The sequence below is a fragment of the Geospiza fortis genome, unplaced genomic scaffold (assembly GCF_000277835.1).
Source record: "Geospiza fortis unplaced genomic scaffold, GeoFor_1.0 scaffold264, whole genome shotgun sequence".
Lineage (NCBI taxonomy): Eukaryota > Metazoa > Chordata > Aves > Passeriformes > Thraupidae > Geospiza > Geospiza fortis.
Genome location: NW_005054332.1, coordinates 6081078 through 6108438, shown reverse-complemented (window position 1 = coordinate 6108438; position 27361 = coordinate 6081078). Strand labels below are relative to the sequence as shown.

Genomic DNA, 27361 nt, shown 5'->3' with positions numbered 1-27361 from the left:
AGGGGAGGCTAGGAGCAGAGTTAGGGGATTACTCTCCTACTGCCCCTCCTTACAGGGATATTCAGGATGCCCCTTTTAGGAGGGAGTCAAAACAAATGCAGCAAAGCAGTAGTAGGAAGTGGAAGTGTCTGATGTAGTGGTGCTGGCTTTCAGGTAATGGCTGTACCACTTTGGCCAAGATAATTCCAGCTTGGCTTCTTTTTATTCAATGTAGACAATCATTAACTCATACAGCATTTAGCTGAATTTCCAATAGAGGCCCTTCTTTAGACTAACTTCATCAATGTAAATGTTTCAGACAAAGGCAGTCTACAACAGTAGACAGTCTACAATTCATGATGATTGACTTAAATTTTTGAAGTCCTTCAGTAGGGATTAATTTTTAATCTCAACTCTGTGCTCTGCTTGCAGCCACAGCTGTTTCCAGTGAACAGAATCCTGTTATTATCATAGCTGTGGTTGCTGTGGCAGGAACAATCATCCTGGTCTTCATGGTGTTTGGATTCATCATCGGACGAAGGTATTGCATCTTTGATAGACGTAAGCACTTCTGACACCACTCTTGTGAACTCTTGAGACATAGTCAAACCTGGGATAGTAATTTGCAAAACTGAAACAGAAAAATTCTTAGTAAGGACAGTTTTCATTTAAATCCCATTATCAATTATACAGTTTGTCCTCTTACTTTGGCAAGATACTTGTATCAAGATGTTCTTTTTGTCCTACGTAAATGTGCTGTAAAAGGAACCCCTAGCATGTTCTTTACCTCTACTCCTCAAAGTCTCTCTTTCTGTTCAGTTTTTTCACATGGAGAAGTCTGACACTTTATCTGATCAGCCTTTAAATGACTTTACATTCAAAAAAAAAGAGACACAGCAGTAAGTTTAAGAATAACCTCATGTAAAACAGTGTTCTACTTTCAAGTTCTTTAATCCTCTGTTTTATCTGTAGAAGCCTTTCACCAGAACTAGAATTTTTTTCTCCAAGACCTGTCCCGGCTGGTATTTGATACAAAAGCCTTTTGATGGCAACTGTTCGTGATTTATTTAAAACTCTGCTGTCAATAGAATTATAGGTGAAAGTTTCAAAGGGCCTACAGCAGTTAGGTGCTCAGTGCCTGAAAATCCCAGCCTGCAGAACTGATTTTGTCAGGACTTTAGATGACATAAGTAAATCATTATTTACTAGTAAAACTGGTGTTTTCCTTTCTTTTCAGGCATTGTGGCTATAGCAAAGCAGATCAAGAAGGGGATGAAGAACTTTACTTTCATTGTAAGTGTTTTGCTTTTTTTCCCGCCTTTCAAAAATTCCAAATTGCAGTAGTGTAGACAGTACTAAACCAAGACTCCATGAAAGATAATGTCATAGGAAATTCAAAAACGCTGTGTAAATAGCAGGTGGGAAGTTAAACATTGTAAAAATGTGAGCTACAAAAAACGCAGATTAAAATCAACATTGCTCACACAGATGGTTTTATTTCTATATATGTCTATGATATACTGTTGTTTTCATTCTGCATATTTTGTTTTCTTTTGGTTGCTTTGAATACATGTTTCACGTTGTCCTAATGATCCCTCTGAGGTGTAGTATTCAAGAAACGTTTGCCTAAGTGACTTTTTGATCTTTACCTCAGGCAAACTTCAGATTATGAAACTCTGAGTCACTGCATCACCCTAAAATGAAGCTGTTCCACTCAAAAGCTGTGTTCTGCTACTGCGAATACAGTAGCGCCATCAATATTTACAAAACACAATGTCCTTAAAAATAGAATATTTAATATGAAAAGAAAGGTCAGCCCTTCATTACTGTTGTATGATGTACAATCACTTGCTTAGCTAAGAATAGTACCTAAAGCCTCTCTTGTTAAAATCACATCTACCATCTCAACTTAAACTAGAACCCTGGGAAAACTCAATAAAACACATCCTTCTTGGATTCATGACAGTTGAAAATGTAAGGGGAGAGGAATGTTTTAATCTGTTTTAGAATTAGTCATTAACTAAGGAAGTGTGTTAAACTAAGTTGCAAAATTATTTTGAGCAACCATAATTGCAAAAAATCACAGAATTAAACTGAACATAAGTTCTGATGCAGAACAATGCCAGTCTTTCCAGTCTTCTCCCATACCTGGTCGCTCTCATATTAGTACATGTTATTTAGTCACGCTATGCTGTATTTAGCCTTTGTTGTCTACCTACAATTGCAGTTGTGTCTTAAATCCATCAGATTATTATTATTTTTTTATGAAAGCTATAGGGATTGTTTTAAGTATGTTAAAATCATGAGCTATTATCTAAAAGTAATGTCACATGGAAAATGAAGTAGCCACTAGTCATAAATTCTAAGCATTTTCTCAATGCATTCCTCTTTAAATGAATAGTTCTAGCCAAAACTCCACTCAAAATCAGTCAAGATTCTGTTTTACCTTTCTTCCCTTAAAAAAACAGCTGGAAATTGATCACAGTCCCTAAGTTTGGGTGTGTGGCTATCTAAATTGTTTAAATGCAGAGTGTCTAAGTAGTGACATCATTGCAGCTTTAGTCAATCAGTTCGTAAACTGCGCCAGAAAGGTGGAAAATAGTAATGAGATAAGAATTATGTATCATGCACTTTGCAGTGCAACTGATTTTAAAGAATTTGTCGAAAATCTCATTTTACTTAAATGCTGCTCTTCTGGGAGTGATGGATTTGGAATTTGCTTCTCATAATGCATTATAAGCTTTTCACATCTCCAGAAGAGCTACTACTTTTACTTTTAAAATCCCCGTTATGTCCTTGAAGGAAAAGATTAGCTATGTATTCTTGTTTTTCAGTTTATAAACAAAAGGGATACACTAACTAAGTAATTTCTTATCTCCATTGTTGGTGACATTTTTTCTTCTTTATTTCAGTAAAAAAAGTGTAAATTAATTAATTTGAAAGCTGCTACTTAATAATTGATAGTTGATCCAGAAATGGTGAAATTTTAGAAGTGTTCTTTTCCTTCATTTTACTTTCAAGAAATCTGGTTATCTAGCAAATTAGCCTGATTATTGAGCATACATAAATCATGGCACCAGATAAAAGCCATTTCTTGCCAAACTAGTTTTTCTTCATCTGTTGATTGTAGGTGAAGCATTCAAATCCATTTGATAGTCATGTACAGAGTGAGATGGAACCCAATGCTGTGGTCACCAGCTTGGTCACAGAGCTGTGAACACCAGTTTGGTGGCCTTTTGCTCTGCAATAGCTAGACAACATTCTTCTGCGCTGAGGTACCAGACTGGACTTTCAGAAATGTAACTTGCAACAAGCACTTACTTAGAACAACAACTTACAAGCAAACATTTTTTAAAGCAGATTTTAAAGCAGTGCATTTTAAAGGGCCATCATATATTTCATTTCAGTTCCTTCATCTCTCTTTGACCTCAAGTGCTACACTTGAAGATACAAGCACAATGGAGGAGTTTAGTCAAGCAATTCAGATTTATATTTGGTTTCCTCCTCCCTTTTTCATCTAACAATGTCTGCACATGCAGGCCAGCATTATTTCACGTTGCTATGCCAGGATAGCCTTGGCCTGTCAAAATGTTTTATGACAGCTTGAACAAAGACCCATCAGAGGCCCACTTGAGATTCACAAGGTTACTTCCAGTTCAGGCCCTTTATCAAAAACACAAGAGGATGTCTCCTTCTCCATCTCCTTGCCTTAAAGCACTACTACCAGAGGTCAACCTACTGCTTAATTCTCATTTTGTCTAGTCTCTTTTGGTTTTAAGAAATAAATATTTATAATCATAAAAAAATATCAGCATTCAAATTTCCAATACAGCTAAAAGAACATCCATTTAAATACATTATGTGACAGATAACAACATCTGGGCAACATTTCAGATAATCTCCCTGGATGTAAATTCCTTATATTACTGAAACAATTTCTCTAGGTTTGTTTTTATTTTTCTTATGGCTTGTGGATTTAGGTCATTAATACCAACTAAAACATAAATACACATGATTACTAAGCTGTTTTTCAATATAATTTAAAATTTAATATATTTTATGTTAAATTCGAAGAATACAAAGCCACTGAAAATTATTTATGTTTTGTATTGACTTTTGATCCTGTTCTTGTTTATATCAATTAACAGACGAGCATTTTTGCATTTTCATATTGAGTTTTAATTCACTGATTTAATTAAAGCTCAAGACTATAATCCTTGTGAGCAAATTTATATCATAAAAATTGACTGATTAATAGATTTCCAGGAGCTTGTACTTTGACCTGAATAGCGAAAGATAATTTACCTGAATCATGATCAAACTAAGGGAAAAAACTGCATGCTGGCCAGAGCACTATGCTGCCTGAGCTGTACTAAGCGTGGAGAAAAAATGAGAAAAAAACAAGTTGTTGCATATTATTCACTTAGGTACTTGAGAAGGGAGATAATTGTGCCACAGAGGCCACTTTGCCTTCCTGTGCCTTTACAAGTTGGCTGCAGGTGTTTCTCATGTTTGTATTATAGTGCAAGAAATACACCTAAGGTTGTAATTTCTGAGTGCTGTGAATAGTTTGACTATTGCCACAGTCTACAAACAATATTATATTCAGTAGATTAAGCAAATTCAAGAGAGTGGAGGACCCTTTCAAATCCCACTAGAGGAGAGAAGTAACATAAAGAAATGCTGTTTATACATCCTGGGTGAAGAGGATAAGATGTCCTTACACGGAAAAGAAACTTTCACCTCCTCTGCTGGCGTTATACCCTTTCCCCGCTTTGTTTTTACTCCCACTCAACCCTTGCATTTTATTCCATTAAGCACTATTTAATATTTATTATTTCTTTCAGTTCAAGAGGAGATGCAGATGCTAATGTTAGTCATTTTTTAGAGATGGGATTGTTTATACTTGTGTCAGCATGCTTGCAGATGATGCTTAAAACTAAGGTTGCCTCTCAGAGTGGCTCTGGCTCAGGCGGCATGGAAACAGGTTCACTCTTCCAAGGAGCACCCTGCATAATGAAATTCCTGGGCTGACTGCACAATAAGTGCTTTTGCTTCATCACAGTCATGCTTTCTTACATCATTACAGTTAAATTTCCAGGCACCAAAACCTACATTGACCCTGAAACCTACGAAGACCCAAATAGAGCTGTCCATCAATTCGCCAAGGAGCTAGATGCCTCTTGTATTAAAATTGAGCGTGTGATTGGCGCAGGTAAGGCTGCCGTGGCTTCCTGATTCAACTGTTCCATTTAGCCGGGATCGAAACTCATTCATCATAATGACAGGCAAATAATTATACCTCAGGTATAGAAGAACTTTTTGAATTTGTCAGAGTGGTTAAGAGCAATGAAGCTGCACTTGCTTCTAAAATGTAAAACAAACAGGGGAAAAGCCCAACTACAACTAAAAAAACCCAAATAAATGAGTAAATTAAAAGTCATGCTTGACATTGAAAGCTTATGGGTTTTTAATCAAGTATCTGCTGTTAAAATTGGAACTGGGGGGAGTGGGCCGGTTGTGCTGCCTATTATTTACTGTCAGAGTAAAGGCGTTAAGCATTTGTGCAAATTCTGCTTGCTTGCCTTTTGCAAGGGGGCTTTTTGACCTCTGCAGCTTTGTTCATGTGAATAAAGAAAACTGGCTGCAGCACAAAATCTTAAATAGAGAGTGGGAAGGTCTTGTTTCTTTATAACAAAATCTTCCCTAACGCTGTTTTCTCTTCTACCATTTTTCTTTTTGATATTTTATGAATACAAAAAGTTATTGTTTAACTTCTTATGACTGATTGTAATTGCACCAGCACTACATTGCTTTTTTTTCTCTTGAACTGTCTACCACCTACTTAAGCCATGGTGTTCATGCTCTAAAAAGGCAGTTTCATTTGTTTGCATTAATAAGATACGTGACATTTTTATTGCACTACTCCATGTAGTGAAATTAAGTTTCCATGAGTAAGAAAAATATCAAATACTTGGGATTCCTGGAGGAAATGTTCTTTTGCTTTCTTGTTGTTTTATATAAGTATTAGTAGAATTCTTTTAAAATCACCTGCAGTTTAGTATTGTAAATTACATGTTGCAGTATTATTTAAAAACAGAAGAAGAAAAATCTTGATAAGTTGTTTTACCTGTAAAAAAATCTTTACACTTAGAATTCACAACGCCTTTTAAAAGTAACCTCAGTCATGTTGAATCATGTCTTAATCAAGGAGTAGTACCATTGAAATTAACCAGACTGCTGAGCAAATTATTCCTTCTATGAGTAAGAGCATAAGAATCCAGCACTTGCTAACTAACAATTTTTGTGATGCCAGAATGGCAGCATCTCTTCTAATAGATACACAATATGCAAGATTAGCATGGGAAATTTGCTGAGCTTTATCTTTTGCTTTGAGTTGAAAAGCTACCAGCCTAGCAGCAGTTCAGAACACAAAGATATATTCAGTTGGATTTTGCTAATGCCTTCTGAGAAAAATGCTGAAAACACTTGAGCTGCAGAGTATACAGTTTAAAATGCATTTTCACTGTTATGACAAATTCCAGAGTGTTAATTTTCTTGACTGCAGATGAATTTATTTTTGATTTTAATGAGTATAATTGATAGCAAAAACAACTAACGTGTGTCAGTAGTCAATCTGAAGAAAGTTAATTAGGAGTGCAGTGGTGAAAGCATATTGTGTACCATGTTTAGCTATGGCTTTAAACTGTTGATATAAATAGCAAACAGGAGTGAAATGAAATGCAGTCCAGGAACAACAGAAGCAAGCAGACCCAAAGCAACAGTTGAAATTCATACATCAAAGAAGAATATGGAATTTCTGCTAGTGACAGCACCAGAAAAGCCACTTAGCAATCTCAATATGCATCAGCAATACTGGCCACATCAGCTATTGAGTAGTGCCACATCTCTCAGACACAAACAGGGTGCAAGTATGCTTTTACTCAATTTGCATGAGGGATATGTGCTTTCCTCGCCAACATTTTCATTACCATCCCGCTGTGGCCACCTGTCAGATACAGAATATGGTGTCCACTATGTTGAGTTGTTCATACCACGCATCCTTTGTTTTAGCCTCTGCTTTGTTGACATGCTGAGCTAGTGGCTGTGCGGCTGTGCAGTATTCCCTCTCTTGTTGTCATATTTTCCAGTTTATTTTTGGGCATCATTTCAGCTGAACGTACTACTTTCTTGGGAATAAAAGTAGTTCACTGGCTAGCATCCTGGCCTGAAATGCATAACATACAAGTTGAAATTTCTCGTTTGCCCAAGTGTATGTGATCTGCCTTTGGAAATCAATCAAAATCAGATCACAGAGAGCTGGAAAGGAGTTAAGCCGTAGTGTCTCCTGTGCCAAGTATCCTAATTACCTGGCTCTGAAATACCACAGACACACAGACACACTCCTATACTCACGTCTTTTTTTCAGCATAGAATGAATTTTGGAAAGTACTGCTAGAGAAAATTGTTATCCTTTAGGAAGTTCTTGCGGCTAGGAGCTGTGAGTGGGGTGAGTGGTGAATTCATTAATAGTCATCCACGTTGCTAATGAAGTGCAGGAGGGAGGTTAAGGCACCAAGCTTGGGGCATGAGCAGCTCATTTTGTGTATGTAACAGCTGTACCTTGTAGCATTCTTAGCTCAGTGTCCAAGGATGGTTGAGGATAATATGCAGGCAGGAACACTTGTGTGGTCAATTAGCTTAGGTACAGCACAAGGTGTATGGAATTAATTTGAGCTAGCCTTGGTACAGCTAGCACAGAATGTAAGGGACAGGAATTTGATTCTATATGCAGTAATCTCCTATCAGGGTCATGAAAGAGCCATACTGAGTGGAGGTTTCCTCAAACAAGTCAGTTAAAAATGGTCAAAGCCATGATCAAAGTTCATCTTGTGGATGAACTGTGAAGCCAAGACCCAGGTACTGCTTTTTTATTTGGGGCTAATAGGAGAACAGAAGTGTTCAAATACTGATGGTGTCATAAACAAGATTTTTTGCTGCCCGTCCATTAAAACACCCCTACAGTTATCTCTTCAGGCATTCAGCCCAACTTTGAGCATACTTCTCTCCACTGACAGCGAGACACCTTGCCAGTGTGCATGTCCACTTAAGTCCTGATCCCACAAGGTTTCTCACAAAAGGGTTCTCCAATCAAACTCTCTGTGTAGGTCTTGTCTAGTTCAGTCATTTTTTTCAGCATTCATCCTAAAACATATCTTAGATGTAGGTGTGTCTGCATACTTGTGTATACGTACCAGCTCAATGTTAAGGCACTCCACAGGTATGCAGGAGAGAAATTTCTGACTTGATTTGATTTGGGGGAGGGACTTGGAACCATATCTCTCAAGCTCCAGATAAGTTTGTGAAGTACCAGATTATTAAATATCTTTGTGGTTAATCTTTTATTCAGTAACATCTTTTACTACCTTCTTCTTCTATGTATACAAGGAGATTTTTCTTCCTGTCTGCAGAATTGGAGATCTCACTTTTGCTCTCTGCTGACACAGCTGTGAGGCAAGGGACAATTCTTAAATCTTTGATAATCTCGTTAATAGTGAGGTAGATATATTGCCATTCAGCTCCACATCTCACATGTTTCCATCCTCTTTTCTGTCTGATGGAATCCAATTACTTCTCTTGAGATTTGGTTGTCGGGGCTTTTTTTTGTGTTCTTGCTGGCTGTTTGGTCTTTTTTATCACAGGCTTCTTCAAGTTCCAACTGTCTGTTAGTTTAGAACCTTTTACAAACTTGCAGTATTTACTTGTGTTTGTTTAATGTAACAAAATTGTTATAAGTCACACCTTTCATTTCATAATCTGTAAAATAAATCATACTGCTTGAAGGTAATAATGTAGTGCTTCATTTAACACCATAAGGATGCTAAATTAAAAGCAGCTCTGCAAGACCTGCCTTCTGAAAGAAAAAAGCCCATTGAAACCAAAGATAGCAAGGAAACCATGTAGAGCAGAATGACATTTTTACTTAGGAATGGTATTACTATTTCAATAATAGTGTTTTCTTATGAAAGCCACTTCATTCTTTATTTTCTGTTTTTGAAAAAATGCAAGAAATGCATTTTGAAAAAATGCAAGAAAAAAACAAGTCTCTTAAAATATTCAAATAATACTCCTGTCAGTTGGCTTAACTGAAGTGTTTATTCCATAGGGGTCAGCAATTCATTTAAGGTGCATGCCGAAGTAATCCACTTCAAATATGAACACATTAAATTTAAACACATGCTTAGGTGGCTATTTGAATCAAAGCCTAAAAAAAAAAAAATACTAGTATTCAGAGTAATTCAGCATTGATCTGCTTCATTTTAGGAGAGTTTGGTGAAGTGTGCAGTGGGCGTCTAAAGCTTCCTGGCAAGAGAGATGTTGCAGTAGCCATAAAAACTCTGAAAGTTGGCTACACTGAAAAGCAGAGAAGAGATTTTCTCTGTGAAGCAAGCATCATGGGACAGTTTGACCATCCCAATGTGGTTCACCTGGAAGGAGTTGTTACCAGAGGTAAGCGGCAGCTCGGTCTGTCAGTCAAATAACAACACGATGGCAGAAATTACTCTGCCTTATTCATGGTCAAAGATTCAAATTATAAACAGACTGCACACTCCTAATGGATTTTCTCCTGATGCGTAACTAACTAAAACAATACTTTCTTTATGCTACAACCTGAGGAAAAAAATTTAGATGCACACATGATTAAAAGATTAAGTACTTTGAAACATATTATTTTTCTAGTTTCATTTAGCCTCAAAGACCATGCAGAGAGATAAGGTTTCTCATGTCCTTTCATATAATCTGAAGTGTCATTATTCCAGAGTCCTGTTCACACAGCAGGAGTTAGGAGAACATACTGACTTTTTGATTTGTATGGTTCAATTTTATGAATCATGACCACTTTCCATGCAGATATTTAAGAAATTAGAGCTCTGTAACAGTGCTGGAGGGCTCAGAAATGTTCAGTGTCTGAATGATTCTGTCCTTCAAAGGAATAGCATGTGTTTTATCAAAAAAAGGCACTCCATTTGTTTTACTGTTCTCAAATATCTGTCTTCTTTTCTTTCAGGGAAACCAGTCATGATTGTAATAGAATACATGGAGAATGGGGCCTTAGACGCATTTCTTAGGGTGAGTACCAAAATGAAAACTTAAATAAACATATTTAAAGTCACATATATTGTATATTGACACTTCAAAAAATATTTCTTATACATATGCATATATATATATATACATGTATATATAATTAAATATAATTAAAATATTAATTATATTTATAGTATATTTATTATATTTAATTAAGTATAATGAAAATGGTTTTCAGGTTGAAATGGAGTTTTGACCAATACTAGCAGGTTCTCTACGTTGTTTCAGCAAAACCAGATCAGAAATTAGAAGATCAGACAGGATCATTCTGGAATTTATGTGATTTAGTCTGGCATAGACATGGTGCATTTTATTACAGCCACCAGTTGAAGTTAAAACCACTGATACCTGAAGTCAAATCTTCGCCTATTTGGGAGCAGAATTTTACTCTGTCTGCATGGTGGAAATCATCATAAAAGAATCCCTACATGAATTGCAATTCTATTTAATAGATGAACAAGGAAAAATAAATGCTAATTCAAAACAATTTAGTGTTGTTTAAGTGTGTTCTGAACTCACCAGTTCTGACTCCTTACCAGGTATGCATGTCAGGGTGAAATGATATGTAAACAGTCTATAGAGAACAGACTTTTTTTTTTAAATAAACTCCAAGCTGTGAATGAAAATTATCAGTAACTAGGGATACAAAAAAGACATAGTTCTTATTTTCTTGATACAAATAATTATTCTGAGAGATGAAGAGCAAGCTATTAGAACATTAGGAAATCTTCATTAGACAATCTCTCCTGGAAGTGACTTGCCATGAGTTAGTGAGAAATATACAGTGGCTAGCAAGTTTTGTTACTACCAGTACATTAATTACGCACACATTTCTTAACTGGATGCACTGCTTTATCTCTGAAGAAAGTGTGTTTGAGGTGAATTTCTTTGCCACAGAAGGAGTAAATAAGTGGAAAGCTGAAGTCATAAAACTAATCCTTATTTATCTTCTCAGCTATACTAACAAGAATTGCTGCTCCTTTCTTCCCTCCAGAAACATGATGGGCAATTTACTGTCATTCAGCTAGTGGGAATGTTGCGAGGAATTGCTGCTGGAATGAGATATTTGGCCGATATGGGATATGTACACAGGGATCTTGCAGCACGCAATATTCTTGTCAACAGCAACCTTGTTTGTAAAGTATCAGACTTTGGCCTTTCCAGAGTTATAGAAGATGATCCAGAGGCTGTCTACACTACAACCGTAAGATAAATCAATGGATCTTAATAGTTTTGAGATACAGTTATTTAGAAGAAGTGTATCTTCTGGGGAGTATAGATAACACAAATACATTAATTGATGGGGGGTTTTAACCAGTCAAAAAGAAGAGTCTCTGCAGACATTTCTAATCAGGAGATAATATTTTCATAAGAACATAATTTTTTATTTGACAAAGTTCTAAACATTTTCTACGGTATCTTCTTTATTCCATTTCTCATGATTATCTGATTGAACAAATAAGGAAGTTTTACCCACAAAAATTTTAAACATCTAATTTACTCTGAGTCAATTAAGATATTTGTAGGCTGTTACTATTTTTCAGGCTAGATTTTATCTCACCAAAAGGAGAGACTAGCTGGAGGCTAGTCTGTGACAAAGCTCAACTCCTGTATTTTCCCTTGCTTTTGGGTGGGACACTTTTTTTAAATATGCATTCATCAGGCACACTATGCTCTTTATTCTTTTGTTGAGCCAGCTCCACTTTCCCACCCATGGGGCCTCCCTGTAGCTATTTTCCCATGCTGAGGGAAGGAGGGGCCCCTGGAATCTGCTCCGACAGGCACAAGGATCCAGGAAACCACACCGGTGCTCACGGCTGTCACTCCTGCTGTTGGGCTCTGAGTGGGATCCTGGTTTAAAAATGTCAGACCAAGATTTTGGAGGAGCCATATGACAAGTCAATGGCATTTATATACACAGGTTGGGATTCCCCTCACCTAGCTTCAGCAAGCCAGGAGTTATATGGCTAGTGTAAATCAGACATCTAAGCAGCCCTTTAAAATCAGCGGAGGGATAAGCACTTCCAGAGAAACTCATTCAAGGTAGCTTATACAAGTTTCTAAGTGTCTATGTTCTGAGTGTTTTAAGATACTAAGTTTCCTTAGGCACGTTTGAAAATTCTGCAATTGGTCTGCCATAGCAGATCACGTAGGTGCTGCTCTTGATGTTGATGGAAATAATGGTAAATGCATTCTGTGGAAGATGACCTGAAAATTCTGTGGGTGACAAAGAGAAATTTCTCTTTTTTTTTTCTTTTCTTTTTTTTCATAGGGTGGAAAAATTCCAGTGAGATGGACAGCTCCAGAGGCCATTCAGTACCGCAAATTTACATCAGCCAGTGATGTGTGGAGTTATGGAATAGTTATGTGGGAAGTAATGTCTTATGGAGAACGGCCTTACTGGGACATGTCAAACCAAGATGTAGGTTTGTCTGTTCATGAGTGTGCATGTGTGTTAGTAAAACCAAAATTACATCTTGCAAACACATACATATGTATTTCACTATAAATGCATAAAACATTGGTTTAGAAATAGGACTTATCAAAGTGCTGTGTGGTTGTCACAAAATGAAAAAGTTACAGAGCTTTCACTTTTTACCAAAATCAAAATCTTTTTTTTTTTTGCCACATGGATATTGTAGGTTTCTGTCCTAAATATCAATTAAAACTGGAACATCAAAATAGTAATATGGGGTCTTTACTATGCTTAAGCGTGGAAAGAATTAATTTTTTTTCCAATAAAAAATAATTCTGATGTTTTTGACCTTAGAGCAATGATTAATCATTTGAAAAAAGTTGTTAAAAGTCTGAGTGGCAGTTAATGACCTACTTTGGCTTTTTCAAGTTAATTATGCTGATTTAAAAGTACCCTTGTTTGCATAAAATATGATCCAGAGCAACAGGTCAGCAGTAATAGAACAGATGGGTGTTAATCTTGGCTTCTGACAGGAGTATCTATTAATATAGAAATTACACAGGAAAAAGCCATACAGGTGTGATAGATGTCAGAAAGAGTCTCATTTAAAGTTCTTCAGGTTGGAGCTTGAGTGGTTTTTTTTAATTGTTATTTTAATTTTTGATTGAATGATCAACATCAAAGTTGGAAAAAAAAGATAAAAGTGTAGATGATGAGTCAGTTTGGCACAGTGCAAAGTTGTTAATATTTGACAGGTCTCAGTGTCAAAGATTTCATGGACTGTCAAAATATGGGCAAACAAGTCCTTGGGGCAGAGAAAGAGAAATATTTACATTCCCCAGACACCCAGTAGAGTTTCATTTCTTTTGACACCTTCCTTCTGTACTAGATTCAAACATAAAAGAAGTCTGACAGGAATATAAGATGCCTCAAAGGCAAACCTTACCTATCTTTCAGGGAACAATAAGGAAAAACTTTTAAATAGAGGAGAAAATTTGATATCTTCATGCTTCTTATTAGATTTTGAAAAGTATTCCTCTGTTGAAAACTGCATGTAAAACACATGAAAAAACCAGCTTTCAAAAAACAGCTAATTGCCACTCCTTATAGTTTTATCCCTTTTTAGCATCTTTCATGATACTCTTCAATAGCGCATAGTTAAAAGATGCATCAATTGCTTGGTAAAATAATTCGAAATATTCTTGTATGTTGTGATCTTCAGGCATGTTCTTCCATACCATATACACATCCTACCAATCCCTAGATAATCTGTGATGCATATATTTAGAATCATCTAATGATTTGTTATTTATTCTCCTTCAAAGTCACCAGTTGGAGTATTTAACGGTAATGAAAAATTCTAAATGTGTTCTTCTAATTTTGCACTCAGTTTTTATATTTTTAAGTGTATCATTTTGCCTAAAAGTGGATTTGGGTGTAGTCATAGAGCAGACCAGATCTCCTAAATAATAGACCTCCCTGACTTTGGATCTTTAGATAGCATTTCTTTAATCCTCCCCTTCCTCCTTTAAGTCATTGATTTAAGCTGATGGGAGCTACAGATTTGCATTGTGAACTCTTTTCAAGCAAAACCCTCCTTTTTGCAATGACCTGGGGCTAGGGTGCACCAAAAGAACACTCATCCTACAAACTCCTTGCAGAGGCACCGTAGGCTGAGCACAGATGATAGACAGAGGTCTCAACTTCCCTGAGCAGTGGGTTCACCTCAGTTTAATCCTTGCTACTAACAGTAGCCCTCAAACCCCCATTCCCCTATTAGACTGCTGATGTTCTTGCTCCCATTTTGTTTCTAACCTCAGTGCAGATTAGTTCTTCAGAGAAGGGCAAGGCTATACTTCTGGATTTCTTACCATTATTATAATAATTAATTTGTATTATTATTGTATGACCATAATCAGAGTTGCAACATCATATTGTCCAGTTACCCTTATTTAATACTTCCTTGTTGGCATTTAGTATATAAAGTAACCAGACCCAGTCCTCTTCTATCCTGTTTTGCATCCTCAGCCTGCTTATGGTAAAAGCATAGTCGTAACAGTATCCCCTTTTACTCTTTTTGCAGCAAAAGCAGAATTTCAAAAACAAATTGTGGGAAGTGTAGATAATATAAATCAATTCTATTAGTGAGAACTCCAGCTGTTTTCTCTTTGTAGGTTTGCTTATTTTTAAAAAAATCCTGCATCTATTTAATTTTCTTTGAGTACTGATGTTATGAACCACGTCCTCCTTTCTTAGCAGAGTAGACAATTGTTGTACTTTACTTATCAATATTTTACAATATTTTTTCAGTGTTTTGGATATTCACAGCAATTCCATCCATCTCTAGCTGACTCATTATTTCATATTTCCCAGTTTCACCCTTCTTGCTCAGAATACACATCAGAGAAGCTGATTGTGAAGTAACACCTTTCGAAAACACCATCGTCATCATCTTGTTTCCCAGTTCTCTTCAGGTTTATCTGCAGTTCATAGTGAATGGGGAAAACTTGTGTTCTGATCACTTCATTCATGTTTTCACTCTTCCTTACATTCTTGGATAGAGTCTTATGCAGATAGTTTGCCAGTTTTAAGGGTATTAGATATTTTAGTGGTTGCGCTGTTGTTGCTGGCACCTACCTTTTAATTTCTCATTGGTGATTTCTGTCTTCTGACCTCTTAAGCAACTACTTCATTTGTAGTAAATCATACATAGCATGCTCAAAATGTTTAGTGCCTTTTGCCATTTAGAGGGTCAGAAATTCCTGCATTACTTTTCACAGCACAGCAATTGTCCTGTACACACTGTAGATTATTTTTCACTTTCATTCCACTACTGCTTCTAAGCATAAGGAGCTGTTCTTTTCTTTTTCCTCTTAATATAGCTCTAAAGGATCTTGCATTTTACTTTTAATGTTTTCTTCACTATATAGCTCTGTTCTTCTAATTTCCCTGTTCTTCTGCAGAAAACCTCCCTCCACACCCTCCCTGACAGACAACTTCAGCGTTTGTAAAAGGTCACTGCACTCAGTCTTCAAGGTGTGAATGTTTCTGCAGGAATTGAATATTTCTCAGTCATTTTTGAGCTGTAGGACAGTACTGTCATTCTAAATGTTCAGAGAGAAAGCTGAGGCCTAGGGAGATGAGGCAACTTCCCTGAGGTCAAAAGGACATTCTGTGACACAAAACTGCAGTCAGTGCCTTACCACTGGGCTATACCTTCTCTTTTCACAAAATTTCTTTTATGCAAAAGGTTTTGATACAAAACCTGGCTGGATTTCAGCCAGCTTTTTGAAGGTCATTCTGTATTGTCTGCAGTTCTGTCTACTTTGCAGTCCACTACTTCTGCATTTTCTCACACAACCTACAGAATATTTTCTTTCTGAGATTATTATTTTTACTAAAACCTGGATATTCACCAACTTTGTTTATCATACCAGATCTACATCCCAGAACTACATCTAGAACAGCTTCTGGTCTTGTTTTCTATACAAAATGAGGGAGAAGACAATCCTATGCACTCCCCTTCAGGAATAAGCACCCTTCCTTAGCAATTCTAATGCTGCTGTGTCAGTCAATGTCAGTATACTTGAAATCCCCCATGAACAGTGTTTTAGCCCTTTTTCACTAGCTTTTCTTATCTGCCTTGCTTCCTGATGTGCTTTTTTTATTCTGCCCTCAAGGTTTACAGCAGTTTGCTGTGATTTTACTTTATCCATTTTTATTTTTACTTAAATCCAAATGGACTTGGCTAAGGAAGTCAACGGGTGGGTGTAATTCTTGCTTCAGACATTTATGCTGTCCTTTGATCATATCATCATCTAGCAGCATCTCGTATTAAATCTAACTTTCTGTGATATATTAAAATAGCATTTACACAGGTCTTTCTCTCTCACACAGTTCTGCTGCTTTATCATTCATGTAACATGGCTAGACATAGAATACAACTTTTTTCCTTAGCAATTTCTATCTGCTAAACATTTTTCTTGGATCCTTTTATAATACCTTCAGGCTTCTTGTATTTTATATGTGCATGCACAGATATCCATCCATTTAAAAGTCAGTTGCTTCTACCACACCCTCTTTCATAAAAACCTTGGGGCTAGTAATAATGCTTTCTGAAATAACTCAATTTATCAATCTATCTGCGGCTCCCTCAGTGAATTTAATTGTTGTTCCCTGCTACTCACTTGTCTAGGTAATATAGCTATGTTCTGCACATATAGAACAATATGCTAAATAAGTGCAAAGATAAAGCTGGGGAAATTATTTGAAAATCTGAAGGCTAGTGTCAAAACAACAGACTCACATTTTTGGAACACCAATGGCAAATTTTAGTTTATTGATTATTTTATTTTATTTTATTCTATTTTATTTTATTTTTTCTTATATATTTGAACTGGGTAGCAATACATATTCTTTAAATTACTGTTGATGAAAAATGATTAACTATTTTGGCTACTAGGTTATAAAAGCAATCGAAGAAGGCTATCGTTTGCCAGCACCCATGGATTGCCCAGCAGGACTGCACCAGCTGATGCTGGATTGTTGGCAGAAGGAACGTGGTGAAAGGCCAAAGTTTGAGCAGATAGTTGGCATTCTGGACAAAATGATTAGAAATCCAAACAGCTTGAAAACCCCCCTGGGAACCTGTAGCAGGTAAGAAAAGCTTTAGTGTGTGTTCTTATGACGGTGCACATGGCTGGGCTCTGGATGTTCTGCTTGGTGGCTGGTTTCAGTTCACACTTATTTATTTCATCTGTCTTTCAGTTCTTCCTTCTTTCTGTTTCCTGTTCTTCTCTTCCCTCATTTGCCCTTCTTTTTTATCATGCTAAACAAAGCCAAATAGGACTTTCTTATTAAAAAAAGAAACAAACCAAAATAAATATCGCAGAACTAACACATTTCTCAGTAAACTACTGCCTGCTCCTCTTTCCACACTCTCACCACTAGTCTGTGTTTTCCTTGTTTCTTAAAATTATAAAGTCTGGAGGGCAAGGATCATTGCCTACTGTATGTTTATATGATGCACCCCTTGCCCTAGGAACTGCTACATAGAAATAGTAATTAAGAATACTCATGCTTGGCCAGTGTACCTTGACATGCTACACTCTAGATTTTTATCTTTCATTTTCTGGCTTTAACTCCTTTCAGTGATTGCATCGCATTGTATTTCATGATGTAGTTTTTAATGTCTTCTGCATAAATTTCAGGTGAATTATTTAATCATGGTAATCTTTTGATCTGCTAGCTAGACCACTGTACTAGGGAATCAGCTGGCCTGTGTTCTGCTCCTGATTTTTCTACTGACTGATTTGCTGTGTGACCTTAAGACTTTGTGTCTCTGCTCTTCCCTTGTCTTTGTTTTGTCCCATCCAATTGAAAAATGGGAGTAGCTGCTACTATGTTTTCTAAGATGTGTAAAAGAATAGCATCTTTATTTTACTCAGCAACATAGAGACAGCTGCTATCGTGCTAGGTAATAAGGTTGATTTTCTGTTGGTAACAGTAGTCCATTAGGCTGATTTTGCTCACTTTGACCTTTCATCTTTTATGTGAATAAGCTTAGGAAGTACATATTGTGAGCTACAGAGCAGTCAAGAGCTATTCACAGAATAATCTAAACTGTGTATAAAAGCCTATTACTTTCTACTCTCGACATTTTTAATACCCAAAACTTATTTGACTCTCACCTTGCTAAATACTCCCTGATGTTTTACTCTCTTTGGAAACAACTTACTTTCCTTTTTCCTTCTCCATAGACCAATTAGCCCTCTTCTGGACCAGAACACTCCCGATTTTACCACTTTCTGCTCCGTAGGCGAATGGTTACAAGCTATTAAGATGGAAAGATATAAGGATAATTTCACAGCAGCAGGCTACAACTCTCTTGAATCAGTTGCCAGGATGACTATTGAGTAAGTTAGTACTGGGCATGTTTAACTTGCATTTAGGGAATTTCTAGGTACAACAATACACAATGTTCAGCTCCAAAACTTTACCTTGAGTACAAACATTGTACTTGGGGGTCAAATCAGTCATTTTAGCAGCTGATGATGTTGTATTAGAGCATCTCATGAAAGGGCAAATACCCTGCTACCTCTGTGTGGCATCACGTTTTTCCCTGCCTTTCAGACCAATTGAAATAACACGAAGGGACTAGAACTTGAGGGACAATGTGGCCCCTTCCAAAATATGTATGTATAGGAAAATAATCACTTTGCCTCCACCACCTAATTGGTACCTTTTTCCCAGTGTGCTCTGGGACGATGTGGAATTTTCTTCTAATTGGCTGGGGGCTGTATGTGTCCTGCAAGACAGGACTTTGCATCAGGATAAGTCTGTAGAAGCAAAACAATTTTCTGAAGGCAAACATGGCCTGTATCAGTACTGTCATCTTAAAACAGGTCTTCTTGGCACCCTGCAAAAAACTTTCTTGTCCTGGTGGTTGCCAAACACATGTAATTCCTCTTAGAGAGCAGTGGGTTTCTAAAAAAGTTTCTAACCCAATATTCTCAAGAGTTCAACCCTATTCTTATCTGCCTGGTGTCACCAGGGGTCTCAGCCTATAGCTTGGGAACTGTTGTCAGAGTCCACAAGCTTCTAGCATAGTAGGGGAGGAGTTCAAACTGCTGCTCATTCATTTGCATGATGTGTATGTGTCAATATGCAAAGGCATCTAGGCATCTCTTTAGGAAACAGACTATGATCCCCAAAATCTTGTATTTATACGTAACTTTGTCCTGAAAACCACCCAAAGTATTTTACAAGAGAAGTGTCTTTGTCTTTGGGTGTCCTTAAAAGACACAACATAAGATGATCAGATAAGATAATGTAAAACATACTGACCTCCTTCTCAGATGTGGAGACCCACACAGTGCAATTGCATGACACCTGTCATGTAATTACACTCGTGGCCGAGAAGGTTGAACAGTGCCTGTATGGACTTCCCAGTACTAAACTGAGGTTACAGCACAGCTTCCATGTAGTTCAGAACCTCTTACTCCAAACCACTGCGTAGCTTTGACTCACAGTTGAATACCATACAGTAGCAGTCTAAGTTGAAAAATTAACAATGTACGCATTTATCTTCCCCAGGGATGTGATGAGTTTAGGGATCACGTTGGTTGGTCATCAAAAGAAAATCATGAGCAGCATTCAGACTATGAGAGCACAAATGCTACATTTACACGGCACTGGCATCCAAGTGTGATAGACATTTCTCCCTTATGAGGGAGGTGACAGACTGAGAGAACAGCACTGGCCTTCAGTATATATGAAGTGCTGCTAGAAGACACTTGATTTCCTGGGTCCTTCCTGCAGTGAATAGAAGAGCTACAAGAAGCACCTACAGACTTGAACTCCTAAGTGCCACCAGAATTTATGAAAAGGGAATTAGGATCCACCAGTGGTGGCAAGGAAAACAGCAGTGACAATAAACAAAGTACTACCTGAATAAACATACAAACACCTTGAGCTCTCTAACCTCCTTTTTATCTAATAGACTTTTTAAATGTACATAAAAATTTAAAAAAGAATATATTTGTCAGATAAAATCATGATATTATTGTTGAATTCAACAAAATATTTTCCTTAAATCTGTGATTTCTGAATCTTTTTTTAATCATTTGTGTTTATTCTTCATAAAGACTTTCTTTTAGTATGATGTTTATATCTTTGGACCTTTTTAGTGCTACTTCAGTGACACATTACTACACTGGGTACCTCTGAATTTGAGTTCCTAGAGATTTAAGAAGCATGACCAAGCAATGTATATCTATCTGAACTTTGGTATCCCTTTGTGCCATTTCCTTTTGTTAAGTCAACACCATATTGACATGGCTAGCTAATTGGCAGGGAGTCAGGAAAATGCAAGTTGCCAAGAGCTCTGATATTTTTTAAAGAATTTTTTAAGGTTATACATATGCTATCTTTTAAAAGAAAATAAAAGAGAAAAAAAAAAGTAAGAAAAAGAAAAGCAATAATGACCCCTAAGTAGTTCTAGGCACTTTTAGCAAATTGTTTGCAAGATGATTTTAATGGACTAGAGTTAAACTGAGATATATTCTAAGATGTAGATCTACAACTGTAAACCTGCTGAGACACAGCATTGAATGGACAAGTGATTGTAGGAGTGTCTCAGAGTATGGGTGCAGTTCTCCAGTGTTACCTAAACCATTTAATCTGAGCACATCACATTTTTTTCAGTACTCTGCATTAGCAAATCTAAGAGAAATAGCTGGTGTATATTTTCTGAGTTTAAGCCGTATGCAGTCCAGCTGTCAGAATAAGGACATAGCTTTTATATGAGAACTGTAGAGCATGAGACAAGGGGCAGTTCAGAATTTTCAATTTTTTTACAAGCTTTTGCTGCTCTGAACGAACATGCGTGTGCGTGGTCACACAGACACAACAGTCATTCATCAGGAACAGAGATGCAAAGGTAGTTGCTCAATGGAATATCTTTTTACATCATTTATTTATATATAAATTTTCTTTGATTAAAATATTTAATTACCATAAGCAATAATGAACAGAGTCTTTACAGATATTGCAAGAATGTACATGAACCAGAGAGAAATGCTTTAAAAAAAAAATCTGAAAATTGTGAACTACCCCAGCAATGAAATGCTGTACTTCCAAAGAGAATTGGGCTGCTTCTATTGATTTTGATAGAGAAAGATCCCAGGGATCAGTCATAAATTGGTCTGGTTTGATAATGTGGGCATCCACACAAAAAAAATAAAAAACAAAAGAAAAACCTTGTAAATGTTCCTTTGTAAAACTTGTAAATTTTATTTATACTGTCTTGTTTTGTACACACGTTTATGTGTAGTGAGCTCTGAATACATTGAAAATGCACTATATTTTTCTATTTTACTTGCAGAGCATCACAAACAAACGTATATTCAGTGCTACATAATGTGTTTTCCCACATTTAGGACCAAAGATAGTTATCAAAAACGTAAATGCATCCTTCCCCCCCCCTCCTTTTTTCTCCTCCTTTTTAGATCACTGTACAGTGTTATATTTGTCATTTTATTTATTTGTTTCACTAGAAAAATCAGTTTGGTTATACTAATTTTTTGTCCCCACCCACCTTTGTTGAAGAAAATCTGTAAAAAGCTTTTAACTAGCATAATCCCGATACATAGACACTTCCATTTGTAATCTTTGTAATAGACTGTAAATATATTTTTGGAACTATAATGCAATGTGCATAAGGGTTATTTTTCAGTGTCCATATATGATTGTTTATACAATTCACAGCACTTTACAGTCATGCTGAGAAGCCTAATTTATTGCCTGGATTGGGCAGAGTAAGAAAAAATGGTGACTATTCTTATTTCGTATTAGATTGTCATTCAGTTGTAACGGAGTTATTTTCACGTATGCAGCTCAAGCTGTTTTTTTAACTATTAAAATAATTTTCTAAAAAATCTGTAGGAGTAAGACGCAGAGTAGACTGCATGCCCAATATTGGAATTAGTGCACCCAAGCACTCGGCCAAGGCACTTCAAGTAGCCATTAGAACACAATTAAAAAATACACAATTAATAAACATCCATTTTGTGTTATAACAAATGCTAAGTGCCTCACTACTGTGGTGAGCATCTGTGGGCAGCTGGGCAGGGTGCTTGACAGTCTTGTTGCTGCTTTAGGCACCCAGCTAGGAATTCAGGAGTCCTTAAGTTCAGACACCTGCTTCCTTATAAATCTCGGCTACTGTTTCTAAGGGCTTGGTCATCAAAGGTGCAATGCAGCAATGCTGGTATTGCTGAGAATCTACAAACCCTAAATGCAAAAGAATTGAGGCCAGGCTTCACCTTTAGGACTTGTTCAATATTCTGAAGCACAGAGGCCTCAAAGCATGTGTGGTGATTTGGGCTCACGCAAGTACAAGCGAGGGCCCTAATGGTATTTCTTCCTTAATTTTCCTGGTTTGATTTAAGCCATCTTCTTTGAATAGTAAATATATTTTAGCATTCATCTATATACCTTGACTGCCTTAATGTTGCCACAGATTTTTACACATTTGAAAGTGGTAGAGTAGACTCAGAAAGCACAATCGCGATCAACCGCAATCAGTCAGATAACTTATCTACATGTTCAGATCATTACTGCAATTTAGAGCACATGCATGTAAAAATGGATTTGTAACTGGTAGAGCAGCAAAATATTGACATCAGTTGCAGTTCCCCAGGTTTCAGAAAACACAGTCCAGGGTAAGAAAAAAAAATGCCAGAGAAAGTTGATGCTCATGGAAGGAACTGAAGAATAAGTTGGGTTGAGGAGAGAATGAAAGGCTAAATGATGAAAGAAAGGAAAAATTCAGTTCTGGTTTTATTTCAAAGAATTTGGACATTGTGCATTGCTAGTGACAGATTATGAGGCTGTCAGTGAGACTCATATTTCTTGACTTTATTCATCTGCAAGCATCTAGAAGAGAGATGCGTAAAAAAAAGCAGGATGAATCTCCGTCTGGGAATGCTTATCTCCCTTAGAGGGAAGGTAGAGGGAAGCCAGATGATTAGCTAAAATTAGGCGTCTAATATCTATATAGCTAAAGTTAGGTAAAGTGATTCCTACCCTATCTGTCCTTGGCTGCTACAGTTTTCCTTGTAAGCCGAGTGTCATAGAAAGGCAGCTCCTCCACCACTGGTATATCCCAGAATGTATTTAAACTGGGCTTTATTACAGAGAGAGGTGATTTTTTATTATTATCATTATTATTATTATTATTATTCAGAGACTTGTAACAGACCATCTAAATGCTTTTTGTATGTGGATATCAATTCTTGAAAATTTTTGTGATTGTTCTGAGGAAGACCCGCCTAGTAAATTACAGTTATTTAATATTTTAAATAATCAGAAATATTTGCTGACATACTGCTTTAGTCCAGAGGTTATGTGATCAGATATGATAGTTGCTGTTTGCAAAACCATGTTTATCTAAAGCTTTGTCATGTAAAATCTCCAGGAGGCAAAGATGCTTAAATGTATCTCAAATTGAATGTTGCCCTTAATATCTCAATAATTGAGCTCTGTCTGTATTATTTTCAATTTAAAATGAGGTTTTTTATATTTGTTTAACCTTGAATTATCTGGCAGCCACTGAGGGAGTTTGAAAAAGTGATTTTAAATTAAATTTGCTTTTTTCCACTAATAGTAATATACGATGAATAGTTTCCACTGTTTTGAATGTTACAAATCTATTGCTTTAATGTGGGGGATGAACGGGGTTTATTTTTGTTTTGTTGTTGGTATTTTTTTACATTTATTGGTTAGTAGTTGAAATAAAAAAAATAATAATTTGTCCTTAACTTTCTAAGTAATTCATATATAGCAATTTTGAGAGTAATTTAAAATCCATGACTTTTGGGTTACTGCTGGGAGGGTGATCATGTCACTACAGCCATAATGCCAGGTGATACAGAAACACCCTGCCACAAGGGCAGCTTCAGCCAACATTCTGTTGCCCAGTAATGACATGAAGCAGTTCACTGGCTGTGTGAAAGGATTGAAGGGCAACTCAACCAAAAAATGGTCATTTCACCTTTTAAAGCTATGTTTGTGACATTTTAGAGCTAAAACATCCTTAATTCATTGCTTCCCTGCATGTGGTTTAAAACTGATGTGCTCATGATATGCATTTGATCTTTGGTGGATTTTGTTTGTTGGTTGGGCTGTTTCTCGTATTTGTTTTATTTTAAACAAGTGACATTTGAGGTTCCCATGGAAGAGAACAAATCCCGTACAGAATGACAAGTGCTGTTTTAGAAAAGTGTAATACAAATTCTTGCCCAAGAGCCATTCTGGCAGCAGGTGCTGCAGAGGTATTCAGAGAGTTGGTGCTATGATTTGCTGAGCACCTATCACAACAGGTTTTCTCCATCTTCAGAACCTGTTAGGATTGTACTTCTGTTCAATTAACTGATATATGGAAACAGGTGAATTTTTTCCCCCCTAACTTGTGGTGGACCTACATTTGGTAGATTTGAGATTTCTGAGATGACTCAAAAGCCTTAGCCAAAAACAAATTTCCAGTAAAACAAGAAATCCTGGGCTGCAGCCTATGTTTTTTCTTGTAATCCCTTAAGGGTTTCAAATGTAGCCAACAATTACTTTTAAACAGGTATCTTTACTGTTTGAATAGTGCAGCCGTCTGTTTACTAGGAAATAGGCAGTTCTGCAATTAAAGTTCCTGCAAAAATGGATTGGGGAGGGAATACAATGGTTTAGGGGAAAAAAGAAGGAAAAACCTCATTGAACAAATGGACTCTGAAACCCAAAATATAACAGGGCTCCCCATTTTTGTAACACATTCCATACAGGGATTTGAAAAATATAAAGGATTAAACCACAGGCATAAAAACTACAATATCCTGATGAAAGAGTTGTGGCAGGATGCAAGCTAATTTTGTGAGAGTTTTTCCTCTGGATTTGTTTTTTTTTGAGACTTTTAAGTTACAATAATCGACACATGCATTTAGAGCCAAATCTGTTGGGACAAAACAAAATGGATAAAATTTGCATGTCTATAATATCCATGAAATTCTCAGAGCACTTTCAGGGTGGGCAAGGGTTAGGCAGTTTGAAAGTGAAAGGAGTGATGTGTACACCCTGTAGGTTACATCCAACAAGATTATGAAAGGTTAGAAATTATGGATGAAAACCCTCGCTTTGGTACATGGTGAGAAGTCAGAAGATGGGAGGGAGTGGAGAGAGAGCTGTGAAGTCATTCACAGTGTCTAAGTTGTAGGGTTCTACAAGACATTCCTGGCAGGGTAGTTGAGTGTGAAGATTTTTTAAGTAAAGAGACACTGTTAATATAATATACCTAATAATGTAGTGTAGAGTGGTTTCAGTACTCTGATTTTTCCTCAGGCCAGATTGGAATTTGTCAAAGAGACTAAATTGAGACAGATGGGAAAGCAACTGGTAATACACAACTCATTCAAGCAGACTTGAAATCGAGACATGAAAGGAGATTTTTACAATAAAAGCCCGAAAATAGGACATGAACTGTAATGGTATTTACTCTCAGATGATTTTAGAGTAGCTCTCTTTTAAGTCTTGTATAATGATAGCAGATTTTAGCACTTATACCATACAAATTGGGTGAAATTAATGTCTAATTAAAGTGACCAAAAAAGAACCACAAGTTAAAAAATAACTGATGTCTTGATAGACTATGAAAAAAGATGTGATACAACCAGGCAAAACTTGTGTAGCCAGCCAAATGAATCTTGGACAAAACAAGACATAATGCCTGGTGCCAGAAGAACTAAATCAGGAATAGAAAATCTATTCATCCATAGACCAAGGCTTTTGCATTTAATTGAACCAAATAACCAATTGTAGAGCTGTGCTGCTAATAATAATTAATAATAAAAAACTACAACTTAGAGGTCCTCTGATGAATCATAACATGGCTCACACTGAAAAACACACACAGTGCTATGAGCCATAGCTGTGCCCAAAGACTTATGTGTGCTACTAGTATTAGAGTTCCATGACTCTGAGTTTGTCATTTATAAACTAGAGGCATTATAGCCCCAAGCCCATAACTAAAGCCTTCCTCTTTTGTGCCAAAACAAAGAAGGAATAATGAGAGTCTGTAGGACCAAGCAAGTGCAATAGAAATTATCTTGTATTATATTGCCCAGAGACGTAGCATCTCTCTCTCACTGCACATATTCAAGAACCATCTGGATGCAATCCTGTTCTGTGTGCTCTAGGACAACCCTGCTTGAGCAGTGAGGTTGGACCAGATGACCCAGTGTGGTCCCTTCCAACCTGACCCATTCTGTGATTCTATGATTACTTCCTTAGAATTATGAAGAAATCCATGAATTTACATTAAGGAACAAACTTCCTGATCCAAAGATACTGTCTCACTGAGAAGAAAAATAATCCATTATTTTTACTGAAACATTCAAACCTGGCTTGCAAGAGTGTAGACTTAATGATAGATAGATAGATAGATAGATAGATAGATAGATAGATAGATAGATAGATAGATAGATAGATAGAATGTATCCACATTGATCCCTCTCATTTCATGTCTGTAGAAACATTACTCAGGCAATTTCTTGACTGTTGTTCAACCTGTGCTACTATGCCAACTTCCACTGGTTTCCTGAAGGTCTGCGTGTCCATTTTGACATGTCTGCTGTAAAATGTTTTCATTTCCTTTTCTCAGGGACAAACAGCCTGTGCCAAGAACACACGTGTAGCTTAACAGAAAGAAGGTGCAGGAATCTCAGATTTGTTCTCTCCAGCATGTTCTTTTCAGTCATAGTCATAAATTGTGTTATTCCCCTGATGTTTCGCATAGTACATTGCATGAGAAATCTGATTTGCCTGGAAGAAACTTAGTAAAATCACCCAGATACCTCCTGAAGACCACTCAGAAATGGTATTTTTTAAGAGATTGGGTGATTAGGGTTTTGTTCAGAAAGTAAAACAGTTGCAGAGCTCTTGCCCTCAGGCCATTTTATTTCAGGTCTCTCTCGTGATTTGTTTACTGGAGGAGCCATAAATCATCCCTTATATTAATCTATACAAAATAGCAGCATCTCCTTCACTACTAGACAATATTTGTACCCTCATAGGCTGCTGGAGAAAAAGACAGGGTTAGATTAAAATCCAAGCCAATATGCCTATCTGAAGAAATTGGACCAGCAAGGCACTGAGAGGTATTCCTAATGAGGATTCTCCTTTAATATTACTGGGCCTCAACCACTTAGTGCTGTGGAGAAATGATTCATTGCTGTTGTGGAGGGAAAAGCTGCTCTTTACTACAGAGGTTCCCTA

The 27361-nt window shown here is 36.8% G+C and overlaps 1 protein-coding gene across 5 annotated transcripts in view; it reads left to right on the top strand.

The window, feature by feature from the left end:
• The window catches only part of EPHA7 (EPH receptor A7), a 165571-nt gene that overhangs the window by 129799 nt on the left and 8411 nt on the right, over positions 1-27361 (top strand). Inside the window, exons 8-17 of one of the 5 annotated variants that reach the window (XM_031057589.1) lie at positions 412-520; positions 1217-1272; positions 5081-5194; positions 9304-9489; positions 10049-10110; positions 11123-11332; positions 12401-12550; positions 17007-17200; positions 18304-18459; positions 19640-23865. In XM_031057589.1, the coding sequence (XP_030913449.1) occupies positions 412-520; positions 1217-1272; positions 5081-5194; positions 9304-9489; positions 10049-10110; positions 11123-11332; positions 12401-12550; positions 17007-17200; positions 18304-18459; positions 19640-19754 (1352 nt within the window). In that variant the 3' untranslated portion in view covers positions 19755-23865. Of the gene's footprint in view, positions 1-411; positions 521-1216; positions 1273-5068; positions 5195-9303; positions 9490-10048; positions 10111-11122; positions 11333-12400; positions 12551-17006; positions 17201-18303; positions 18460-19639; positions 23866-27361 lie in introns of those variants that run through there. The other 4 variants (XM_014307288.2, XM_031057588.1, XM_014307285.2 and 1 more) reach the window with 4 other exon arrangements.